General features: G+C 36.8%; 1 protein-coding gene across 29 annotated transcripts in view; it reads right to left on the minus strand.

Annotated features, from left to right (window-relative positions):
• The window catches only part of MEF2C (myocyte enhancer factor 2C), a 168,131-nt gene that overhangs the window by 24,465 nt on the left and 116,695 nt on the right, over positions 1 to 26,971 (minus strand). For 22 of the 29 annotated variants that reach the window (XM_033110069.1, XM_033110067.1, XM_033110065.1 and 19 more), the window contains 3 exons: positions 15,992 to 16,135; positions 8,721 to 8,907; positions 6,581 to 6,628 (listed from right to left, as the gene is read on the minus strand). In XM_033110069.1, coding sequence (XP_032965960.1) covers positions 6,581 to 6,628; positions 8,721 to 8,907; positions 15,992 to 16,135 — 379 coding nt within the window. Of the gene's footprint in view, positions 1 to 6,580; positions 6,629 to 8,720; positions 8,908 to 15,794; positions 15,933 to 15,991; positions 16,136 to 26,971 lie in introns of all 29 variants that reach the window. The other 7 variants (XM_033110080.1, XM_033110076.1, XM_033110075.1 and 4 more) reach the window with 2 other exon arrangements.

Consider the following 26,971-nt stretch of genomic DNA (forward strand, 5'->3'; position numbering starts at 1 on the left):
AAGGTAAAACTGAAAATAAATTCAGAATTTTTATTCAGAACAATTCAATTTAACAGAATAAAACTTTCAAAACAAGAATCCAACTATTAATTTAGGTATCTTTCACATGCTGCTTAATAATATTTTAAAAGATAATATAAAATTGTATTTCTATACTAACAAAAGTAGTTTTCTTATTTGAGAGCAACTAAATGATATCCCTCCGGCACCCTTTCTTGAGAATTGCAATCTGAATTTGTGTTTCGTTAGGCAACAAAAATGTAAACTTGTTAAAGCAAATCCTTTTAGGCTAAATTTTTAACCACTTCACTCATATTTTAAATCACTGGGTAAGAATTTCAGAGAAGTCTCTTTTGACTGATAAGATAAGTCAGCTGAGAAATTTTTGATAAGTAGTCTCAAAAACAAAAACTTGGAAAGCAGTGATACTGGTACAGAATAATTAAACATTGTATGACCCTGTCCTCTCCTCACTTAGATCTATTTTATAATATCATAAAATTTTCTTTTTCAATGCTAAATGAATTTCGAGAGAAGTCATGTAAGTAAAGTTTTATAATTATATGATCATAACACATCATGTATAAGCGGACACTAAAGATATTTGTGTCTTGGGGCGGCTAGGTAGGTCAGTTGGTTAGAGCACAAGTTCTTAGCAATGGGGTTGCCGGTTCGATTCCCACATGGGCCAGTGAGCTGTGCCCTCCACAACTAGATTGAAGATAACGAGCTGCCACTGAGCTGCCCGAGGGGCGGCTGGATGACTCTGTTGGTTAGAGTGCCAGCTCTCAACAACAAGGTTGCCGGTTCAATTCCCGAATGGGATGGTGGGCCTCGCCCCTTGCAACTAAAGATTGAAAACGGCGACTGGACTTGGAGCTAAGCTGCACCCTCCACAACTAGACTGAAGGTCAATGACTTGGAGCTGATGGGCCCTGGAGAAACACATTGTTCCCCAATATTTCCCAATAAAAAATAAAAAAAATTAAAAAACAAAACCTTAAAAAAAAAAAAAAAGATATTTGTGTCTTATCCCCAACGTGAATACTCAGTTTAAAGGTTCTAAGTCTAAGGTCTTGCTAGGAGTTTTTTAAGAGTCTGGAAGCCAGGTCTCCTTTTCACTGCTCAGTGGTTTATCCACAGCAGTACATCAAATCTCCATGTATTTAGCTGATATAAATTAAGAATTCTAGAAGTGACAATGCTTGACAACCAAATGCATAAAATAGTAAACAATTGACAATCAAAATAAAGAAACAGCTGTTAGTTTCTTTTTACATAAAATTATATCTAATTTACAATAAATGCCAATTAAAATTATTAACCAATATACATAAATCTCCTTTGCCTTATTGTCAAATAGCTATGTAGACTGTAAAATTCTCTTAAATTTTCAGAGATTCCTAAAGGTTCTCTCTCTCTGTCTCTCTCTGTCTCTCTTCTCTCTGTCTCCTGTCTCAATCATGAATCAGTAAATCCTTGAGCATACTGGTACTTTCTACTCAATAAAAACCATGATATCAAAGTGAAAACAAAGAGTACTAATAGGACAGTGAATAATCCAACATAAGGTATTGCTATGTTAATGGTTATTTCTATTAAATCTAATAATTATGAAAACTCAACTGAACTTGATCTTACAATCATCAATAACCACTAAAATTAGCATGTTAAAAGCTTTAATGTGCAGAGATATGACAAAATGTACTTTTAAGAGCAGTGACTTTTCATTTTGCTTGTTGAGAGGAAAGGATTAAGTAGTGGATGAGTAACTGTCAACTGAAACCCAGAAATGTCACTATTACTAATGTGTTATAATGACTTGCTGTATATTTCTCTTACACCGAGAGTACAACTCCATCCCGTTACTTCTTTATCACCACTTGCCTTCATCTTTGAAATTACTTCAATTTGAGTGATAAGAGGTTCGGTGTTTTAAGAGGTGATTTGTGATGGTCTGAGATACCAACCCACATTCCATTTACTGCTATATATCAGCTCTTTACGTTTTCCACTAAGTATGTTAGAGAAGTTAGTAAAACTTTATTGTCCAGTGGTGCTCAGCCATGTAATCAAATAATTAATTTGCTATTCATTGTACACAGTATCAGAAGACTACATTAGTTTTGTGAATTACAGATCAAGGGCTCATCGTTTTGTACTTAAAATTACATTTTTTCTTTGAAGTATTCTTTCCATTTTTTTCATCCATACTATTACAATTTTATGTGTATAAAAATCAACTTTTCCTTTATACTAGGAATGCATACAGAAAGGCAAGCAGCCTCGATACTGTTTGGAAAGTGGCAGCACAATACAGCAGTGAAGAGCCCGGACTCTGGAGACAGACTGCCTGGGGTCCCACTTTGGCCAATTACTGAACCTCTCTGGACCTCAGTCCCACCATCTCCAGAAGGGCATAATATGACATCTATGTGAAAGGACTGTTACAAGAATAAATGTTACTTTTCGTGAATCACATAGTGAGAGCAATCTAAGTGTTTGCTATTATTAGAGTTGGAGTGCAGGGTTCTTGATGGCAGTGGCAGAGGTAAGAAGGTTTAAGACTGGAGAGTAGGTTGGGCCAGAGATGAGACTCACAGTTGATTCTGAGAGAGTTGGGAAGCCATTGTTACATTTTAGGCATGTGAATGATGACTTACAATTAGTTTAAGGCTTTGAGAAAGACTAATCAGTCATGGGGAGACTGGAGTGGGATGTAATGTGAAGCAGGGAGATGAATTAGGGGGCTCTAGAAACATTCCTGGGGCATTAGTACAAGACTGACCTAGGGTAGTGGGATAGGAATGGAGAGAAAAGGGGCACATTTAGAAAATACCTTGGTGGCAGAGGAGGTGACTTGCCATATGATGAGATGAGGGACAGGCATAGTTCAGGGACTGGATGGGAAAGACATACTTTATGATTGAGCAGAGCTGAAAAAAAGAATGCTTATCTCTTTGGTCTTTTGGTATTCATAGGCACACAGTAAAGGTTATATTTCCTTCCCTCATGAGACGATCCCTTTTTTACAAGTTGAGGTGATTTGATTTTGAAAACAAAAATTACAAAGACTGAAAATTATTTAACTTAACTGCAGAGTCTTGCCACTCGGCCTCAGAGTTTCTAAGTTGATCTGAGACCTTGAATTTCAATGACAATATTCAAAATTTGGAAGATATCTTTTGTCCATTTTGCTTTAGTTTTCTTTTCTGAAAATGTAGAGACACTCTGGCTGGCCTTGTTTCCCCCTGGTGTTATGTGATTCTCTGACATCAGCACAGATATATTCAGCTTTGACATATGATACTGTCCGGCATGAGAAAGAAGGGAAGACGGCTGAGCTTGTGAGCAGGACATGACAGCTAAGCTCAAGATTAAGTGGCATCTGCAACAGGTGTTCTGTGGCATCAGAGTTGGAAAGCACTTCTTTCTCTATTTTTAAAAAGTGGGGAAGTAATTGTTTCACAACTATACAGAAACTGTGAAAATTATATGTTCATAACTACAAGATACAACCATCAAAATATAATATTTATTGGGGAGGCCGGATAGTTCAGTTGGTTAGAGTGCGGTGCTCTTAACAACAAGGTTGCCGGTTCGATCCCTACATGGGCCACTGTGAGCTGCGCCCTCCACAACTAGACTGAAACAACTACTTGACTTGGAGCTGATGGGTCCTGGAAAAACACACTTAAATAAAAGTTTAAAAAAGTATATAATATTTACTGTCATGAGGGTGGAGCAATGGCATGTCTTTCTTTCTGTTTGCTTCTACTGTTTTTCAAATAGAAGAGTCTCATGCCTGTAGCAGAGGTCCTGAAGTAGGAGGATGAATTTGCTAAGCTTGTAAGATATTTTTAGTTCAATGATACTATAAGCTATATGTGGCTAACTTTTATGCTTACAAGATTGAGCGTCTTCTCTGTCCCTGGAGGGCCATTAAACTTAGCGGACTGTCAGGGAATTGACAATGACAGCATAATTGAACAACCAAATACTTCTCAGTTTCAATATAGGATTCTAAAGCATTCTAGCTGCTAAGCAGGAACAAGAGGCCACTTCCATCAAAGCTGAGTAACTCATGCCCCCCCCACCCCCACCCCCACTCCACGTTTTTCACTAGTTCGAATAATTCATTGCCACTATTGGCTGTTCCCTTTACAGCAAGCAAATTGATGCAGCAAGATACTGGATAAAAGAGTATATCTAAACCATCTTTCTTTCTTTTTTTTTTCCCAAATAAAACTTTATTTTTTAGAGCAGTTTAAGGTCCACAGCAAAATTGAAGGGAAGGTACAGAAATTTCCCATATACTTCCTGCCCCCACACATTTATTATGAACATCCCCTACCAAACTGGTACATTTGTTATGACTGATGAATCTGTACTGATCCTACATTTGTCACCTGATGTCCATAGCTTACATTATGGTTCACTCTTGGTGGTGTACATTTTGTGGGTTTGGACAAATGTATGATGGCATGTCTCCATCATTATGGTGACAGAGAGTATTTTCACTGCCCTAAAAATTCTCTTGCTCCACTTATTCATCCCCCCCCCCATACCCCCAGGAAAGCCTTTGCCTGTTTTTTTGTTACTGAGCTATTTCTTTCTTTCTCTTTTTCTCTTTAATTTTAGGCAATCATTATATACTGTGGCAACTAACCCTTTGTCAGCTATATGCATTGGAAATATCTTTATTTACAGTATGCTTTTATAAAAGGAGTTTCGTATTTTAAAGGAGTCAAATTTATCAACTCTTTTCTTAATTGCTTTTGTATATTGTTTAAGAACACTCTCTCCACCTTCAGGTCTTAAGGATATTCTTTTATGCCATCTTCTAAATTTTTAAAATGCTGCCCTACACATTTAGTTTTTAATCCAGCCTAGGGAATGAGGTCAGAATTAAATTCTATTCTTTTCTACACAGATAACTAATTATTCCACCATCATTTTATTACCCCATTTGATCAGCAATGCAACTCCTGACAAATATTAAGTTTCTCTGTATGCATGGGCTTGAACTCTACATTCTATTTCACTGGGCACCTTGTCTATTTGAGTGACAAAATCATATTGTATTAAGCACCATAATTTTACAGAAAGTATTCATCTCTTTCTCACCTTGTTCTTCTTTAAAGATTTTTAGGCTATTCTTGTCCTTTACCATATGAATATTAAGGACACTTGTCAAGTTACATATAAAATTCTGATGACATTTTAAATAAACTATTTTTCTTATGTTATCTTTTTCTTGGTATTTGTGACAACCCAATGCTTAGTTCCCACTGATTCTTTTTAATTATAGTTCTTGGTAGAGACTTGAATCCAAGAAACATTGGCCTGGCTTTGATCTGGTTCTGTAATGTTGAGGCTATAAGCCACAAATTTTTTTTAAAGGGAAAAATGAGCATTTCATTTCAATATCCAGCAAAATAGGACATTAAGTTTACTCACTAATCTGACTCTAATTTTAAAAGAAAGATTAAAAATAGAATGCAGTGCCATCAATTTTGTTCATTACTTCACTGTGTACTTCTAGTAATACTTTTTCTTCATTACTCACTGAATTAGTGACGAGCCAACATCAAAAGTGAGAAGCATTACCCCCAAAATGGGTATTTGTAAAACGCTTTTATATGACAATGTTCTTTATTTTCTTTCTTATAATTAGCAGATGATTATATTTGGCGCTGGCAAAATATTTTAATTAGGCTGTCCATGGCTATTTCAGTAAATTTGAATTTTTTGACATTTCAAACACAACCTCATGTCATTCAAGCTTGCTTCCTACTATTTTAAATGTATAGCATGTTCCAGCTTGCAGGAATTACCATGGTTACTTGTTATGCCAATAGTGAACTGCAGTTAGCATTAAAAGGTATTGTGTGCTGTTTTGCCTCTGCATTGAAAATGCCATCAATATCTCAATAATCACAATAATATGAATTAATAAGGAACCCTGGAGAAGTGTGACTATGAGTTAATTGGTCCTAATGGAAGAAGTTCTCAAAGAGCTGAAATATATTGAAGGGGCTTTTGGGGGGTACACTATAGTCATATTCTCTAAGAACTCATTTTAATGCCAAATGTGGTTTTATTTTATTAAATTGTTGTTGAATGGTTATGATCTCATTACCTCCTTTTCTTTAGGAAAAAAATTCTCCTTTAGAAATGTATAGGAGTTTGGTACTTCTTTGGGTAGAAAGTGATTCACATTTAATGTGAAATGATTAATCGAGACGTCAAATAGCAAGGCTTGCTTAAGGTACTCACGCATCTAGAAATGATATTTAGGGTTAAATTGATTTGATAAAAACCCTCAATTCTCTGATTATGTTAAATCACTGAAGTTTTATTAAGTTCTAGTTAATAAACAATCTTCTTCTAACTTTCTATCTAGCCACTCTCACCTCAGAAAAGTGCTTTAGAAATAAATTCTTGGGGTCATTTTTCCATGCTTCTCACAGATCCCTCAACTTTGTTCAAAAGACTAACTTCTTGCAAATCTCCCAGTAAAGGAATCTGGAACAATGATATAAATGATATAAACTGTAGCACAGAAGTCTCCACTCACCTGCACTGGTGCCTGCACCGGGTGTGAGGTCTCCACCCATCAGACCACCTACAGATTAAAGAGCAAGATTAACAGGAGAAAGGCTAAAGGCCCACAGAACAACACACTTTACCTTTAGCAACCTCAATATTTTGTCCTCTCCCAAGAGTCCTAAATTTGTGAAGAATTATGTAAGTCACATGGCTGACATTTGTTTTATTGTGACATGCTGTGCTCAGACATTAAAAATACATTCAATTGCTGACATTTTACAGAATCTCTTTTTCCTAAGAAAAATTACATTTAAGAAATCCCGTCTTTGAATGGTCTCTGAATTTTTATTATTTTCAAGTCTAGGTTTTCCTAAGAGGATTCTATAGAAAGTGAAAAAAAGAGTAAAGTTTACTATTATGTTCAAATAATCATGCATCTAATATTCAATTCTTTGTAAGTATATTTTATACAATTAATTTTGGGCAGTGCTAATTGTTAAGAACTTTGTTCATTCCATGAATCTACCTACAGTGAATGACCTCATTTACTATGTGGATTTTACTTACTGACACAATAAAATAGGCTGCACTGGTCTCAAATTTAGAAATTTAGGCTTCTTCATTGCTAACTTAAGAAAATACATTGAAATCTGGCAATGTTTATATATGAGAATTGGGATGTTTCAATAAAATATTTAACATAATAATTACTGTTAGTTTTTAAGGAATAAGATTTAGCCAAAAGAATAGAATATCAGCTAGATTACTTTCTAATTGTTTCTAAGTGATACTCTATAATTATTAGTTGGTTCTGGCTTTGGAATTAGAAGAAAATGTTCATTACATTTTAAGAAAATGTTTATTATTTTCAATTGAACAATATTTTGGAAATAAAGTAAGAGATTTTAAAAAATGAATGAACATGAACTCATCAAATAGGAAATTCAACTGCATTTGGGTATGATCTGAAAGGAATACATGAATATTGAAAATTCTTATGAAAACTTTCAATCATATTCGTAAGTAGAGAGAATGGTATAATGAAGCCCTTTACATCTTTTAGTCTCAGTATTTATCAAGATTTTTTCCTCTGACTGATTTTTATTGTATTTTCTATATCAAGTTTCTGTACTGAATAGTAATATACGTTTAGTTTTAATTATAAGGTAGATAGTTAAGGACCCTAAAACATTTCTTTTGTGAATAAGTTGCTTTTAATCCAGTTATGTGTGCCTAAAATTTTCCTATGGTGTGCTTTTTAAAAAATAAAATGTAAATATGTAATGGTTTCCCGTACATGACTTACAAACACAATTACTTGCATGGTACTTCCTTTGGAAATAGGAAGGATTTGTTTAGTTATATTCAATACACATTTACTTAGTTCCTACTGTGAGCCTGACAAATCAGGAGGACATTTTTCTCTCCAAGGTTTTTAAGTCTAGTGGGGAAATGGACGCATATTCAATACAATACATCATAATGTGCTTTGCTTGATTTGAGTAGTAATAATGGTTGAACTTTTCCTGAGCAATAATTTCTTCCCTCTGGGACACTGTACATTGGTCAACAGCAAGGATCTCTTAGAAGTGTAGAAAGAAATTTATGGCAGGCATGTATGTCCTTAAGATACGCTCTTAACTTTGTTTCTGACTTAGTTTTGCTTTTATTTCACACTTCTTATAAATTATGCTATCCTATGATATTTCCTTTTTGCCTAAAATTCTTTCTGGTGTAAGTAAGTTCCTGTATAAATAAATAAAAATTGAACAACATAATAACTCTGTGGGGTAAATGCTATAAGGGAACACAGGCGAAGGTTTCATAGAAGGGGTGTCTGGAGAGATGTAAGAGGGGAAACGGTATTTTAGGTAGGAGAAGGGCAGAAGCCAAGCATGGAGATAGGATATTTGATATTTCCATATGGTTAAAATATAGCCACATGAGGAGATTGGTGACAGAGAGGCTGAACAGATAATTTGCAGATTATGAAAGATTTCAAAAGATATGCAAATGGAGTTAGGCTTTATCATGTTGAAGACCTAGTGGTGAAGGAGTATAACAAATGGAAAACTCGAAAACTCAAGATCTTGTAGATAAAATAGCTTTTTCCCCAAGAGAGGCTCCTTCCAATGATTTGCTCACATTGTGTTCTCATGAGGACGTACCTGTGTTACCTGCACTTGGAGGTCGATGTGTTACACCAGGAGACATACTATTCCTCTGCAGAGAAGGGTGGGCCAGTGGCAAAAGGTTGGGGTTTCCCAGTGAGCTGACGGGGTTGCTGTATACCAAGCTGTTATGGCTGGACACTGGGATGGAGACTGGCATCTCAAAGTTGGGAGGTGGAACAGCCTATAGGAGCAGAAACAATACATGGGTAAAAAAATAGAAACAATCTCTCAAGTACAGACAGCCTTTACTGTTCCAAGAAAAATTTCAAATTCTAAACTGCTTGGTGTCTAGAAGACCATTAAGAAAAGCTCTCAAGATGTTCAGATCATAAATTGATTTCTTTAATGTGCTTAGAACTCTTTCTTTGCAACTATTAGAAAACGTTTCACTTTTGTTTAAAACAAAGCCCCATTTCATTAGACTCCATTGTCTCTGAATTCCATTCTATTAAGTAATAATTGTTCATTTGTGATATCTGAATATCGTGCCAGAAATGACTGCAAGATCAAAGGTACATGATTGCGATGACTTCACAGAGAAAAAGGAGGATTAAAATGCAAACCGGAGCCTTTGGTTTAATTGCTTATTGAAGCATATTTATGCAGAAGTCTAATGATGTAAAATCATCTCCAGGCTTGTGAATAGTACATATACTTTAATCATTAGTTTTAAAAGTCTGTCTTTTGAAAGTAACTCTGAAGATAATAGACATTTTAACATACAGGATTCAACAGAGCATATATCATTCAGTAATTCATATTATAAAACGATTATTCAGAGTATATGTTGTACTTCATATTTTGGGATATACTGACACTGACAAATGGCAAGACCTGCATCTCAAATGAGACAGTTGGCAAATATTTAGTGAGCTGAAGCTGTGTGGCTATCTAATTAGAGTAATCAGATCCCAATTATTGATTTTTGGGGGTATTATTTTGGCAATTTAAGCAAAGTCATGTTTATTTTTTCTGCTTGCATTAACTAAATAATCAGAGCTGTAACTCCCTCCCTCCATTTTTCCCATTTTTAACATTGTAAATGAAACTACTGTCTGCGTATATTGCCAGAGGACTCATGGTCAGAGCATATAGCATTCTGAATATAAAATGGATGTATGTATGTGTGTATCTAATATGTATATTAGAGATGGGGTTTATATAGAACATTCCCTCAGGTGTTCTTAAATAAGCCATTATTTTAAATGCATATGTGTATGTGGTTCAAAGTTGTTTTTTTTTAAACTATGTTTTTTTCTGTAATCCTAACATCAATTTTTCTTTCACTTGTTGAGTGGCTGTTCTGCATCACACGTGGTGCTCTGCAATAGTTCTACATTTATCCTGGTGATGATTACAATACTATTCTCTACTTATGCTTATGCTCCCTTTATTTCTTAGTCTTTTTCTCCCCCCAGTTTTCTTTTCTTCCAAGATCTGGGCATGTCGATATTAACAAGAGTAAATGTTTTGTTAACATGTCTTTGATTCTTCATTGTTTTAGAAAGAAATAAAAATATTCAAGTGCTACATTAACACAGTCTTTATTAGGCTTTATCTGTTATAAACAGGGCAGTAAAAATAATTTTGGATAGACACTGTGATATAATGGAATAGCAGTGTTTAATAAGATGAAAAAGAATGAATATATACCCAAATTTCCAGAGCCTTTTTAAACAAAAATAGTTACTACATACTGTAAATAAATGTCTGTAGAGTAAATAAAACCTTGTGTTCCTTTATTAAAAGGCCAAATAAAAATTACTGTAGCATACCTAAGTAAACAAAGTTAAATAATTGTGCTAGGGCTTCTCTATTTGCCCTCCAGGGCCACTGTCCACCTTCCTCACTGCTCTGAGCCCAAAGGCTGACCCTCCCTCCGGGCTGTATCAACCAGGCTCCCCTTGACCTCTGGCTTCAGCCTGGCCAGTGGCGCCACCAGGAGAAGTATTGCGAGTGGGAGAGAGATCAGGGTATATTTCTACTGTAGCATCCAACTAGCTGGACCACAGGTTGGCAGAGGTTGCCAGCTCCTGATCAGTTTCCCTTGCTCTTCTTTCCCTTCTGTGATCAAATCAATTATGACGTTGGCCAAATAACATCCCCTTTCATCAAGGTGCTAAAAGCTCCTTTGGTCTAAGGTAATGTGGAGCCTAGTCTACTTTTTATTATGTGAATTGCATATGTCTCTTTAAAGGAGAATTTTTAGGAAGACACTGTATTAAGACAAAAATACAAGCTTACAATTTACTGTGTATTATTTATTGAGCAGGCACTGTACTATATAATTTACATACACGATGTAACAATTTCAACATTCCTTCACTCACAAAGGGAAGATATAATTCTTCCCTTTTAAAATCCGTGAGATTAAGTAAGTGGCTCAAGGTCATCTAACGAGTAGTGTGTCTGAGCCTTGTTGCTTTTGCTACTAAATCACTGTACAACACAGTCTTAAGTTTTGGTATAGAAATAGAATATTGCAATCAGAAATCATTGCTCACTGTGACGTGAGTAAGGGCTGGATGTTAGCAACTTATTATTTGTGAACTACAAAAATAATGAACGAAATGGGTTCTATGAGATGTGGGGGCGGGGCATCCACGTTGGAGTGCAGTCAGTTCTCTGCCAGGCTGGGACTGGGGTCTTGGGGAGAAATAAACCTTAAAGACTCCCCTCTTCCATATTTACTCAGATTTGATATTTTAAAGCTATTAGTTGGTTATAAATGTCTTAATTTGTTTTCACTATTGCTACTTACAAATGTTTATTACTGGATACCTAAAAAATCAGCTATAAAGCTGCTTCTCCCCTGAATATTCTACAGAATGCTGATTGTATCTCAGTAGAGAGCAAAGCCTATTTCCCTCTCCCCTCCCCAGGGTGATTATATGCACATCCAATATAAAGGGGATTATTAATAATTATTTAATAAATTCTGAACCACCCTAATAACCAATTCATGGAACGTCTCTCTACTCTTCCTTTCCTCTGGCCATCATCCCCAAGAATTAGTCAGTTTCCAGTAATCTGGACCATAAGCAATTAGATGATGATTATTATGAAACTTTCTTGTGATTGTCTAAACAGCAGTCAGATATAATTCTGATATCAGAGCATACTTGAAAAATTCAGAAGTCATAAAATATGCTAACATCCTTTGCATTTTCCCTATAGTTTGCTTTGTTTCCTTACCTGTATCAGGAACTGGCTAAATAATTTTGAAATCAAATTATAAGCTTAAAAGTGACCACACTGAGAAGATATCTGAGAGAATCAGAAAGATCAGCATTAATATCAGAAATCTCAGTTGTAGTCCAGATTGTGTAATAAATTGCCATTTGACCAGGCAAATCATTAAATCTCCCTTGACCTTATCTGAGATGTGAAGTGGTTGCATCCCTACAGAGACCAATCAGCTGTAAACATTTTAGGGAAAGCAAAGGCTAGAAATGTTTATAAGATATCTGTGTTACTCTTTTTCTTCTTGAGTTTTCAAAATTAGGGAACTTAAAAGAATCTAAAAAATTTTTAAATTTTGTCTATAAAGTGAAAGCCAAAAAGTAGTTAAAGACTCCAAACTTGCAAATATCTCAGGGCTAGGTTCCACATTTTAGAACATGCAAGACATTTGGGGTGATTAAATAAAATGTCGTAGGCAAGACTGGCTATATAACTTGCAGGGCCCAGGACAAAATGAAAATGTGGGGACCCCTTGTTAAAAAAATTAAGAATTTCAAGAGGGTGACGCACAGTATTTAACCCAGTAAGGCCCTACGAGAGCAGTACCCCATAGAATTACACAGGTCATACGCCAGTGATGCTCCTGGCTTTAAGAGATAAAGGCCTAATAGCTAAAAAGCTTTTAGTTCTATCCCTGAACAAAGTCATCATGGGTGCTGAAGTGAGTCACCGTGGTCAGAAAGGTATCTAAACTCTTATCCAAAAGCCACTATTTTCCTAAATTTACCACAAGGAAAAGTCCCATAAAAAGTCCAATAAAATAGTTAATAAGCTGTCTTTTATTTCATGTGAATGATTGAACTGAATCCTTTTTTGGGTCGCTAGTGGCACCCTTCACTTTTGATCAACCATTATCGAGCTGCTGAAAACTAGCGGAGAAAAAAAAAATCACACAACTCTTATGATTAGTGACTACCAACTGCTGATATCCAAATTTCCTTAAAGCTGCCCAACAACTCTAGCACACAGTACTTGCTTATTCCCTCTTTATCCCCAATTTCTCACAATGTCTACACCTTCATTTGCAGTCCTCTTTCAAACACCTGCTCCCCTACTTCAATATCTACAGAAGCTAAATTCAATATTAAAAATAGAGGTTATTAGGTCGTCACCCACTCAACTTCCCTCTTCCCACCGACCACCTTAAACACACTGGGTCCATCTGCAACTCGGTCCTGTTCAAGTCCCATCCTCCTTTCCTTCCTTGAGAAGCTTTCCCATTTTATCTCCATTGCACCTATATGTTCAATTTTTTCCTTCCTTCTAGCCTTCTTCCTCTGCATATAAATAATCTTAAGTGCTTTTCCTTTTTACTCCCTCCTAGATCCTAGTTACGCAGTCCTTTATTTGAAGAAAATATATACTCTCTTATTTCCACTTTCTCTCTTCCCGTGTACTCTCAATCAATCTTGCATCCGGCCCTCCCTTCTTCCTTCAGCCCATTTCCCAATTCCTGGTTCCTCAAATGGAGCTGTTTTTTCTTGGTGTGAAGCCCAGCGAGAACTGTGGTAAACCCTGCATGAGGAAATGCTGGTCAACAAAATTCCAAATCATCCATGAATTATTTCACGTAATTGAGGAATATGGGCATAAATTATATTGTACCAACAGGTGATTGCAATATTAAATTTTCTATTTTAAAAGGGAAACTCTTGAAATTGGGTCTTTGAAATAGAAAAACAGTCTTGTAATGTTTTTAAAGAGGTGGAGACACTCTCCACATACAAAGGGCAGAGTGTCCTTCTCCTGCTGTAAATGTTTTAGCAGCTGTGGAAACTTTCAACAAAATTTACTTCCAGCAACCGAAAGCGATGTACAAAAACTGGGCTTTTCATCCTGGAGACTGAAGCACTTACTAAAGAAATGAAGACTTGGAGGCAGAGCTAGGAGCTGTGTGGCTCCTTCTCACAGCCCTGCCTATAAACTGTAATGTGGTTTTTCATCCCCCACCACACACCACTGCACCTCTTAAGAAATCATGTATCCTGATTTTGAACTCTTTACATGACAGGATGAAATACTGTGAGGGAGTCTAGGTCTGAGTCACACCTCTTTCCCCCTAAAGCATGGGAAAAATGATCCAATGTGCAAATATGGGCATTCTCCCAGAATTTTGGGGGTTAAAGCTCCACACATATTTAGGATCACTGCCCTGGAGAGTGATCAACAGTGTTACATATATTGTCATATTCCTAACTATGCAGGTCATTCCTCCTATCTGAGACACCTAACATATTTCACCTTAAAATCTTACATTCACAAACTTTTGTGCCCAGCAGCTCTAAACTAGTGTATTATATAGCAAGAGAAACTCAGGCCATAAGAACTTAAAAATTGGCCCAAAGGAGTTTACTTTCCTTCTTTGGGGAACGATAGCATCCCAATGGATATTTTATCATTTAAGAATTCTGGGTATAACAAGCATACATTGCATCATCTGATAGGAAATATTTCATTTGATCAAGTGTCCACGTGGATGTGCTGTATGCAGTACTCGGTTTGGTGGAACTTTAAGAATTTACAGCACTTAGCTTTCCTTCATGATACAGTGTATTAATCATTCCGATTCAACTAAAGCTCCACTGCTGACATTATTTCACTTGACAAAAGCAGACATGTATTTACGAAGAAAGAAAGTTCAATGTGCATACATTTTCTAAGTAAGTGTTAAAGAGTTCAATTTAATTCAACGCAGGGTGACTGTGCACCTACTATGAGTAAAGTATTCATTTTCTTGTGAGTGCAGTTGTGGATCTGGCCTAGAGCTTTTGTCCCCCAATATCCGCTCCTGTGATGGCTGAGGTATATTTTCCCTGTAGAATGTGTCTCAATCCTCAGGTATAGGCTGTTTTGTTAACTTAAAAAAATATACTTTTTTGAGAAAGGGATTAATTACCTACTGAGCAGCTTGTACACAATGAGGGTTCAGAAACTACCATGAGTTATTCAGAAAGTGTGTGAGCCTCGAGCTGCATCACTTTATGTCACATAATTAACATCACTTGACTGATGACAGAATAGAATAAAAGATATGTACTTTTCCCCTTTATATGTAGGCAAACAAAATAATACATGCAGAGTTATTTCTCTTAAGTATCTGGCAAGGCATATGATTGATTGTTAGAAATCTTTTGACTCGGTTAAGACAAAATTTAGCCAAAGGTTAAAGCATGGAAAATGTTGGTGTAGGCAAAGCAAGTATTTGGATAAAGCTTTAAAATCACCCCAGCACACAAACATGTTGAAATCTTACCACTAGGTTTTCATGCAGTCTGTTTCCTTGCAGCGAGCATTAGCTTTAACCCTTCAGTGCTGTTGCTCAATTTCATGTTTAAGGAGAGGGGCTGAAACTTTATTCAGAAATGAAGTTTTATTTGGGTGATGATCGTCAGTTTACATGAGCGAACTGCAGTTCCACTCGTGTATCTGGTCTCAGTAAAAAATATATACATACGAATGTATATATATTTTATAGTAAATCCTCAAACTTCTTGAGAAGGAGATTCTAGTGCTGTACTAGTGCACTGTGGTTTGCATGGACTGTGTGTTTAAGAGATTGTGTAAATTCAGGGTGTGTCATATAGATCTTTCTCTCTTCCTCCTGTGAATTTTCTACCTCCCAATGAACTTGACGGCAACTTTTTTTAGATTACATAATTTAAGCCTCCCTGAGGGTTTGTGTTCTAAATGAACTGCCGTGGGATGAGATGGCTGTTTTATCCGTTTGACTTTCCAGGGCTTCTTAGAGAAAGCCATCACTGAAAGGGTTAAGGTATGTTACTGCAGCAGTTATCAGCAGACCAGCCATCTACCTTTGGTACTTACAGGAATTTTATGACTCTTGATCATATTATCAAATTCTTCATTAATTTTTTTGTATTTTTCTTCAGTGCGTGGGGTGAGAGCATAAGAGGAGTCAGGATCGGGGCTTTCACAACCTTTGTTTTCTTTCTTGTTCAAGGCCTGCCAGGTTCAGAGAAATATCAAGAATAAAAAAAATGAAGGGTGTTGTGAGTACTTACACACAATCTTTGCCTGCTGATCATTAGATCAATATCTTCGTTTATTTTCCTGTACTTGTCCTCAGACTCAGGGCTGTGACCTACTGAATCGTCTGCATCGGGATCGGGGCTGTCACAGCCATTAAGGCCCTTCTTTCTCAATGTCTGAAATACATAATTTGGAAAGTTCAATCCTAGACAAAGGCTGTAAGAGACATTCAGGGGTGTTACGGAAGTTCAAGCTGCCCAGTATTTCAGGTTGTTATTACATACACTATATATATTACATTAGGGTAAAGAAACCATAGAGAAACCAAGTCATTTCAACAGTGCACTTATTACTGCTAGCTAAAAATAAGTAAAGGGACATATTCCTTTTGCAATGGAATTCAGTCAGTGAACAAAGATAGTATGAGGGCTGAACTTGCAAACATCTCGTGAGAGACAATTACAGACGAATACAAGTAAGGTGGGAACATGCAACATTCTATTTTCCCACAGAAAAATTAGAAGTCAGGACATTACACAATGATTTCGGAATCTGTGATCATGACAAAAGCAGAAATGTTGGAAACAGATCTCTAGTTTGAGTTTGACATAATGGCTGGCACTCACGCTGTCCTGCCACCCCTTTGGATGTGCGCTTGACAGCAAAAGGCAGTAAGAGGACCAAGCTAATATTCTCACGAAACACCCATTAAGGATGTTCAGACACTGTGATCATAAGGAGAACCGCCTCGGTTTCGTCTGGTTAGCGTTCTATGTATGTGACAATCTGTATTGAAACTGGTAATACTGCTACATTTTCTGCCTTAAACAACACAAGCTGAAAGAAAAGTCAAAACACTTGAGTTGAGGGCTTCATGAACTCTTGAGAAAGGAACCAGAGAGCACTGAAAACAGGAAACCAAGTCAGTAACTACCAAACTAGCAAAAGTTCCTCTGGCTTCCAGCTGAGTTGGATCACCCTGAGACTGTCTCCTGACACATGAAAGTGGAAAGTCAGTTCCTTATCTTGAAACTCCTGTCTCCTGAATGTAGGTCTGGTTTAGTGTCAGCTGTCACAGAAGGATAAATACTAATGTAACACGGTAACAGAAAAAGTATGAGTCAGGAGTCCTGAGATTTACTTTCTATTTTTTTTTTAAAATGATGGTTGTCAACTTAATTGTACAAGATCTGATTTACAGAGATAATGCCATGTTTTTAGCGATCATAAAACTTCTGATTAATCATACAGCTTGCCACGTTAATTATTAATAGACAAGCAACATTTCTGCATTTTCCTGGTATTACCAAAATCGTTATAAAGAGCTGTGTACCTAAGTGTCTCTCATTAATGGGAAGTTTAGCAGAGCTCATATTTATTAAAAACAGAATTCACATACAAATAAAGCAAAAGCTGCGACATCCAGCTAAGGAATTCAAAGCTGAGATAACACTTCATCTTTAATTCGTGCAATTGGGGAAAATAAATAAAACAACATGAGTTTAAAAGGGGGGTGCCAGTCTTAAAAATTTAAATTCGTTGGCTCTCAACAAACGTCACATTATTTAAAATTAGTTTCTGAGGCACTGAAGATTTTCATTTAAAATCAAACTAAGAGAGCTACCATTTCTAACACATCTATGATACATTGCGGCTGTGTAAATATTTATTAATGTTATAGTGGTATAATACAACAAATAAACATATGGTTATAGCTTATTATGTGGTAAAATGTTTGAATATTAAAATGAATATTTTGACACAAGATGATAAAATACACATTTACAATCTTGGGGAATTAATAATTGGTGGGGCCACCTGTCCCCCTACCGTGGATCTACAGCCATCATTTTTACCCACAATAAGTACTTGGAGAGTGTTCCACTATACATCAGAATAATAATTTTATTTGCTAACTTCATTTCCTTCATTTCAAAATCTTGCTAGCATTATCTCAACCACAAGAGCATTCTTCCGGGTGATAACTATTTGTTGAATTATGATGTGTTTCTGCTTTGATCTTCACATATCCTTGAGCTTTTAAGAATAATTTCTGAGTGTCTTGCATCATACTCCACATATTTTTCATAAAAAATTCGCTTATGTAGAGAAAAATATGTAAGATCAAGAAAATATGATCTGCTTTTTCAAACTTTACCTATATTTCTATAAGGCATGTTAAGAGTATTCTTATATAAATCTTTAAAGTCTTATCTAGACAGTAGATTTTTCAATGTGCACCCGAGTCTTTTATCCAATAAATGGATATTACTGTAAAAATTATAGTTGTTTTGACGTACAGATTTTTGACAGCAGAACGCAAGGGTTAAGAGAGGCCTATCAACTGTCATCACAATCCATCTGGCACATACATGTGTGCTAAGTATTCTTACAAAGCTTTTGGGGGCAGATACTGTGTTTGGTTTACAAAAATTCAAACATCAATTACATGTTATTGAAAGATCTCCACAAATATTAACTCATTATCTCTCACAAGTCTTTCATAAAGATTTTAGGGAAACCTGATCCCAGGTCTCAACCTGGTGTGGCCAAACATGATGGCTCCTGCCTCCTGTCAGGGGCAATGTGGGGCCACCTTTCCCCTGCCCAGGCTTTCCCCCACTTGTGAAGTGAGGGATGTGGAAGAGAGCTCTCCCACTCACATACAGTCACAGCAGTAGATTGAACACTGAAATAAACTTGGTAGAAATTCTTAAAATTAGGCTGTGGGGAAAATTTTAAGTACGAAAATACAGCTAAAATATTGATATTTCTTAGAAGGCAAATTTTAGACACAGTGGGAATGCTTATTTGTCAATAAAACAATGGTTTACAGATTTAAAAAATCAACTTGATCAACAGCTCACTTTGTACTTGAAGAATTATATAAAGTATTAGGCAAAACAAAGCAGGTGGCACAAAGTCACGAAGGAAAAGATAGTGGTGGCAAGGGGAACAGGAAGTAGCTCATTTTCTCCCAATAAATTTTTTCTTGTATCTGACCATATTATCTTACAATGAGTAAAACCAGTACTTAAGTATTGAAGTAGCTCAACCCTAGTCCCTACCTATGGGACATTTATAGTCTTATTTCAAGTTAAATTGTGTTATTATAAAAGGAACATTTTGAAATATACAAACACAAACTCCAAAAGCAAATTAATATTGAGTTCCAAATTCCCATAATCACATAACCAGAACATTGAAAAAATTGTTCAAAAATATTATTCTCAGCTGAGAGCTTGTAGAACACATTTCTGCCAAGAACAAATGATTACGGTGGAATTATAAAGCTCTGAAAATGGAGGTGATGGCACAAACTTGAATACCATAGTGTGAATGTGGAACTCTAAGGGTCATCTTATCTTTATTATATTAAAAATCTGCAGCTGTTTAATGACGACAAAGGAATTACTGTTAGATTCAGCCAAGTCTGTCTTTATCACAGTATAGTCAGTATAAACTAAAGGGATTACTAAATGGATAAATAAGCATTATTCCTTCAGGCCTTTTCTAGTAAAATCAAAATCTCTGCCGCTGGCCTTTGAAAGCTTCTTTGATCTTTTACAAATGTTATTGGTCAGGTAATGTAGGCATTTAAATCATTATTCTTTTACAGGCACTGTGTAAGTGTCTGTCAGCTGGATTTATATAAGTGTCTCTCAGCTGCCTATGTTTTGAATAGATTTATTCTGAATGTCAAGATAACGCAGGAGATCTACCAAAACCACCAGCTTCTCTTGCTATGTATCTAAAGAAATTCTTTTCTCAGAGAACTCTGTAAATCCTGAGTTTGCCTGTACACCGACCGAAGTTAGCTTTCCGTGTGAGACTGACACTTTTGGGGTAGATCAATTGACTGCAGAGGCTTCTGGGATGTTTTCACAAGGCAGCGATTGTCATGCAGTGAGCTGAGAACAGCCGTTTCTTAGAGAAGTAATTAGATTGACAGAAGGTGACATACTCCAAACAATAAATGGGAAATGGAGTCCAGGTAGGTAATTCAAGAACCACGTGGATTGTCCCCTCCCAGACATGCGGACATATGGACCCTGCATTATTACATTTGTTAACCAGGAAAACTTGAAATCCATATAAACTGACGATGATAGGTGACAGGTGCTTCAAAAATTCTAATGAAATAGATGTGGGGAACAGATTCTATTTCATTAGTGAAAGGAATATAAATGAAAAAAACAAGCCACATGGAGCTCTCATTTCTTGTCTTAGGCATTATGTTATCAACTAGAAAATGCTGTCTGTATACAATGGTTAAAACTAGTTGCCCCTTCTTAATGATTTCTTGCTAGTAAAAAAGAAATAACTAAATTATTGACCTATTTCCATGAAATGAAACGATATATTTCACATTGTTGCTATTTAAGTAAAATTCTGCTTCTTCCAGAGAGTCACCATTATAGATTAAAAGCTTCCAACCATTTGATTTCTTTCCATGTCGGCATTCTTAGTCCTCAAGAATGTACATTTTTATCATCTTTCTTTTTCTGTACTTAGCCACTGTACAGCAGAAATTTCAAGTCCTTTTGTGAAAAACACCCCAAAATACTCATAATTTTTTTCCTTAAAATATACATAATCACCCTTTCACGCATAGCTAGCATTACCCTTACTTCAGAGGGTTGATGTGTCAGGGACACATGCAGGAATTATTTCTATTAGTTGCATGAATGTCTTGTTCACACAGAAGCCAAGACAAAAAAAAAAAAAAAAGACATCAACTTAGAAAAGGTAGCTTCCTTTTCTCTGATACGAAATCATTTTTACCCTCGTCTTTCACAGCTTTATGAAGATAAGTGCCTGCTCTTACACCGAATAATCTTTAGAAAGTAGTAAATCCACACAGGACTAGGAGATGTGGTTGAAATGGATGCTGCCTAGAAACGAAGTTTCTTAAGAGTATTTCGTAAACATCCTCCCATAGTGGAGTGCTGATACTCACGACTGCTGCCTCCGGTCCCTTCAGTAGCTGGGGAGTCGCTGTCTTAAGGACTAAGCCTTATGACTTATTTCATTTAAAACATACTCAAGCACTGAAAACCTACTATACGCCAGGTGCTGTCTTGCACACTTGATTTTTAGAGGAGTAGCCAAAACAAATTCAAACTAAAAAGCTCTGAACTGACCTATAATATTGTAGGTATTTTGGGGAGTTCTAGAACGTATTACATAGGTTGGGGGAAGAGCAGGCGCTAAGAAATTTCTCCACAGGTTTTAATAATCAAAACTGTAAGCACTGCCTGCACGCTCTCTCCTTGTTTCATAGTTCTTCTGTATTCTTAATTTAGAAATTAAAAGACATTAAAATACTGCAAATTTAGTACAATTAGTAGGTAGGCTTTAATTAGACAAGCCAATCATCTAGCACAGAGTGTAAAAATTAAATTTTACCAAAAATTATTCATTTGTGAAAATTTTAATAAAAAATTGAAAATGTAAACCTTAACAACATTATATTTCTCTAGGTTATTAATGCTCATTGTAACCAGATTATTAACATCCACTGGGGAAAGGCTGGGAAGAACTAGAAATTTTCATTGTTTTTATTTTTATTCATTTCCTCAAAAGATAATATTGGACTTGAAATTTTTTTCACTGAGTAATTTTTCATCTTTAACTAATGGAAACAAAAGGCACTAAAGATTTGAAGACTTTTAATGTATAGAACATAAGGAAACATACACCCACTGCCTCCTAATGACCACAAATTATTTCATATAAACAGTCAGAGCGTGATAGTTCCTAGAATTATTGGGGCTCTGATTCTGGACAAGACCGCCAAGGATCACGTGGCTCGCCCTCAAGCCTTCCAGAAGGGGAGGAATAATGGTGCAACAGCACCTGGCCTCTGACACCGCACATCCTTGCTCTAGCTGACTTCTGGAGCGAGCCCACTAGTATGTGTTCTCTGCATGCGGATAGTCCTCCTTCGAGGCAGAGCTAACACATCAGCTCCTCTCTGTAGACTTCTCTTCTCACCAGGGCTGAATTAATTGCTCCCTCATTCATACACTCATTTATTGTATATGTGTTTCTATTAGAGCCTTTATCACACATTATTATTTATGTATTTGTCTCCTTTGCTAGCTTGTGAGGTAAGTAACAAAGCACCTTCCGTGATTCACTTTTGAAGTTTCAATATAGAGTAGAGCCTGACACGCTGTGGGTGCTCAATAAATGCTTGCTGAATGAACAGAACACACATTTCCACTTCAATATTAATGTATGCAAAGGTTTCGGAGACTGGACTGAGGCTGTCTGGCTGTTTGGAGGCGGAAATGGTAGTGGGATCCAGCCCTCCTGATACACATTTACTAAGTGCTACTATGCCTCAGATGTTGTCTGTGCTCCTCTGGACGCAAAGAGGCTTCCTCTGAATATATGATGAAGATACTTTGTTCACATGTTTTCCTTCCCACTTGTGAGCTCCTGGAAGTTACTAATCATCTTGTATCACCAGGCTTCAGCACTGGGCATTAATGACAGACTGAATGGATGGATGAACAAAACAAGAAAGAATGTTCTGATGCTAGAGAAAGAGTAGTCTCAGTGTAGTATTTTTGCAACTGTAATTTCTTTTTCATCACTTCATGACATTATTTCACATTATGTTAAAACTCAGCTATTATTTTTTTCTTTTCTGATAACTTATAAATTGACTATTTTTGAAATGTACAGTTTTTATGTTAGAAAGCAATGCAGAATAGGCATAATTTATATGATGTAAGAAACTGATTATAACTCAGGAGATTTATATTACTGAATACTTAAAAATTGGGGCATTGGTCTAAATATGGAATGTCAGAAAAACAGCATTCATGAAATCTTTAAGCGACAAAAGCCATAAGCATATAATCTTGGTAATGAAATGGATGGCATGAGAGAGGGCACAGCATTCAGCATGGAAGGGAAAAGGGGGAAGTGGTATGTCAGCAAACTATATCAGGTTTACAAAAGGGAAAACAGGAACCTTGTTGGAAAGAGCATGGATGTGAGTCACATACTATAAATTTGAAATAAGCATGTTTTAAAATTCTTGGGCAAAGTTCATCTTTTTCCCCCATCCTTGGATGCTGGTCTCCCACTCCACTATTCTTCTGTGCTTTGACACTGGTCTTACTCTGGGCCAACCTTAGCCTTAAGGATTCATGGAAAAATTGGGGTGCTTTTAGGGCCAATCAGGTGATTCAGGCTTCCTTAGGACAGGTCAGTGGTTTGGTGTTTTTATAAAAGATTCTTCCACCACACCTTTTCTGGAATCTGGACAAGGTGCTTGCATCACGAGGTTGGCCTACAATGGAACTGAGATGGGGAAGTTCGGGACACTTAGCCATGAAATGCTCCCTGACATTCTGAATCCAGGAGAGATCTGAAGTAAAATACTAAGCCGGGAACACTTAAATATATAATGATTGCAATGCATGCTAACATATGCAGTTAATTCTAATAGTCTCTATAAAGCAAATCAAGAAAACAAAGCTGAAATACAAAGGATCAAATTGTATGTGGGTTTGAAGAATGGACAATGTTAGTTGTTTCTTAAATAAGGCAGGAAAAGACAAAACTGAACTATAAATGAAACAAAGGTTGGGAAAGAGAGGAGAGGAGTAAGTTAACAAAGATCAGGAAGCAGGATTTTTGAAAGTATAAAATATGACTGTAACTTCACCTACTAACCTTTTCCGACTATGGCATTTTACTTGCAAATAGGTTAGAGAGACAAAAAAGCAAAATCTTGGGGAGCATGGATTCTTTAAAAATAACACATTGAAGCTTCTTTTGTAAACCATTAATGACTTATTTTAACAAAAGAAAATGTATGTTATCTTGAATAATCAGAGTAAGGCCAAATAATTATTTTTGTTTCTATGTAGGCACATATCCGGTTGTAAATGCCTTTTAATTCCAGTTTCATAAATGCATGATTAGTCATTTGAAATGGCAGTAGCCTACAACTGCCTTATTTATCAGTCAGTTCAGGACTACCGTTCTGTCATCAGGCTTCCTCATTTCTATAAGATTTCCATGATCTTTTCTACTACATCATCATTTTCCCATTTATTCTTTTGATTCCAACCTAACCCTTCATCTATTCCCCTCCTTTCCTTTCCTAGCAAACATCACAACCTAGTTGTTCAAGCTGGAAACCCAGAAATCACTGTTGACTCCATTATCTCTTGACTCAACTACCATTATTTTTTTCTATTTTATCTCCCATCCTTAGTTTGTCTTCTGACCCCACTTTCAATCATCCTTCATACTTTTGGCAGAGTCTGAAAATGAAATGATAATCTAATTGTATCACTGTTCTCCTTATACATCCAACAGCCACACCCACTGGTTTTTATAGCAAGCCCTCCACCTGCTTCTGCAGCCTTATTTCCTTTCTTCTTCTCCAGAATTCTGGGTTTTGCCAAGAGGAAACTTCTGACCATTGCCCAAGTCAGGCAGGTCCTTTAGTAACACTGTTTTGATGTGTGTCATTCATTCTTGTCTGGAATATCCTTGGTTACTCCTCTCTGCTACATAAACCTTAGTTATCCTAGAACAGCTACTACTGAATACCATCACTTGCTCTGTGGAAAAAAATTTTTTTAACTCTCCTCTGTACTTATGAACTCTTTCTCTGTACACCTATAGTCCTTGACTTTTTGTGTGTTTTCTTAAAAATGTTCAATTTTGTATTGTCATTTATCTTTTACCATGTCTACTTTACCACTAGACAGTGGATCCTATGAGGCTGGATATCTCTGGTCCCTCACAGAGGGTCTAATTAATATATGAACCCACATTTATTAATTAGACCCTCTGTGAGGGACCAGAGATACCCAAACTCATAGGATCCACTATCTAGTGGTAAAGTAACTGTTCACTTAATAAATGAATCAGCACACAAACTTGACAGTCATAATTTCTGATAGTGACAGACTAATAGAAATGATTTGGGTGGTCTTCTAAGGTGACAGTGTTATTTTTTTATTTTAATAAGATTATTAAATCAAATGTTTCTTGGCTTTTTCTGTCTGACTTATTTAGCCATATGATTTCACTGGCATGTGGGATATAAAACTGAAAGCAACATAGGAACAAGAAAAACAAATGAAGAAAAACAATTTAAAAACTCATAGACACAGACAATAGTTTAGTGGATACCAGAAGGTAATGGGGGAGGGGGTTGGTAGATGAGGGTAAAGGGGATCAAATATATGGTGATGGAAAGAAAACTGACTCTGGGCGGTGAACACACAATGTGATATATAGATGATGTATTATAGAATTGTACGCTTGAAACCTATCTAACTTTACTAACCATTGTCACACCAATAAACTTGAATAATAAAAAGATTATTAATTCAAAATGCAATGAGCGCATGTTCTGGTTGGTTCAAGCAATCTCTAGAATCACTTCCTGACTGTGGCATAACCTATAGGAGCAGAAGGAACATGGGAGGTGACACAGACTATTGTAAATGGGGTGCAGTTGGTTGGGTTTCTCTGTGTTTAGAATTGCACAGTCCTGGACATCATGGCCTGTTCCTTTCTAGCTCCTGAGCCTTTTGTAGCTACTGGTGCTCTCAGTTACCATCAGGAGAACATAAACATACTGAGAACCCAGAGTACTGCAGGAGATGCTTCTGTGCATTCTGTTCTCTACTTCTAGGTTTCCCCTCAGACACAAGGGCATTACCTTTAATTTAATTTGAAGAATCTCTGTTTGTTGGGATCTATACTTTCTCACTAGCTTATCTGAAAAAGCAGAGTGCCCACAGAACATTTGATAAGGTAGCACAAAATAAAGAGATTTGAGGATGGCAACCGACTGACTCATGTCATAACAATTTTGATCGTACCTGAAAATGGTACCCAAATCCTCACTTCTGAGACAGTCAGGGACTCCCAGGTGAAGGTTAAATTGTTCCTAACATCTCTCTCCCATCCTAAGCCTCTCTCAGGCTGGAGAGAGGTAAAGAGGTCCAGTGGGGTGGGCCCAGGCCCGCGCTCTCCGGGGCTGGCCCTTAGCCTGATAGGAAAACGCCCCTCTTTGCCATTCATCCCTGATGTTGTAGTTGCCATGTCTTACATCACAGGACCAACACGTACTAATAACAGATTTCAGTCTGGCACATCACTGAAAATACTCACCAAGTTTTCTGTTCCTTAACTGAGGAATTGGCAGGGACAGAGGTTTTCAAGGACCAATTCTGGATTGTGAACACAGATTTTATTTACAGTATCCTTAGCTTCTTCCCCCATAATACCTGACATTCAACCCCCTCCCCCTATTTTTAAATAATAGATTTATCTCTCTTCCCAACAAACGAGCCTGCTTTTCAGAGTGGCTATAAGCTATTCTCTATTGAAACTTTTCAGTAGAAAAGTTTTGGTTTTGGTATTCCATCATGATTTACAGCAACGATAGGAGAGGGTCTCTTCCACTCCACTTCCCCAGTTAGAATACCTTGTCAGTATGTCCTGTAAAGACTAGCCTAGCTGCTGATTCTGAGGGTTTTGCCCGAGTCTGTGATATGCCATCTGACGGACTGGTATTGACAACTATGTCAGCACATGCTGCTCAGTATCCACATTTCTCGGGCATGTAAATGAGGACTCAAGACCGCAGAGCAACGCTGGAATTATATGAGAACAATACGTAAGTTATAGCTACTGTGGCTGCCCCCAGAGAGGAGAGTCTCAACACAGTAGAACAAACCTCCACAAAGCAGAAACTGTCTTTTCACCTCTGTATCCACAGCAACTTAAATGTGCCAGCACATGGATGATACTCAATCAATACTGTTGTTAATAAAACAATCTTGAAATCCAAGGCTGCAGGGACAGAGGTTGTTATTTAAAACGGAATCACAATGGGAGCTGAAAACACAGGTAGCAACTGCCAGATCTGTACTCAGAGTATACGCTGCTTTCACCCTAAGTAGTTACTAGGGAGAGCAGCCACTACTCTCCCTAAGTCCACCATCTCCCATCCTCATACA

Source organism: Rhinolophus ferrumequinum, chromosome 7, assembly GCF_004115265.2.
Source record: "Rhinolophus ferrumequinum isolate MPI-CBG mRhiFer1 chromosome 7, mRhiFer1_v1.p, whole genome shotgun sequence".
Taxonomy (NCBI): domain Eukaryota; kingdom Metazoa; phylum Chordata; class Mammalia; order Chiroptera; family Rhinolophidae; genus Rhinolophus; species Rhinolophus ferrumequinum.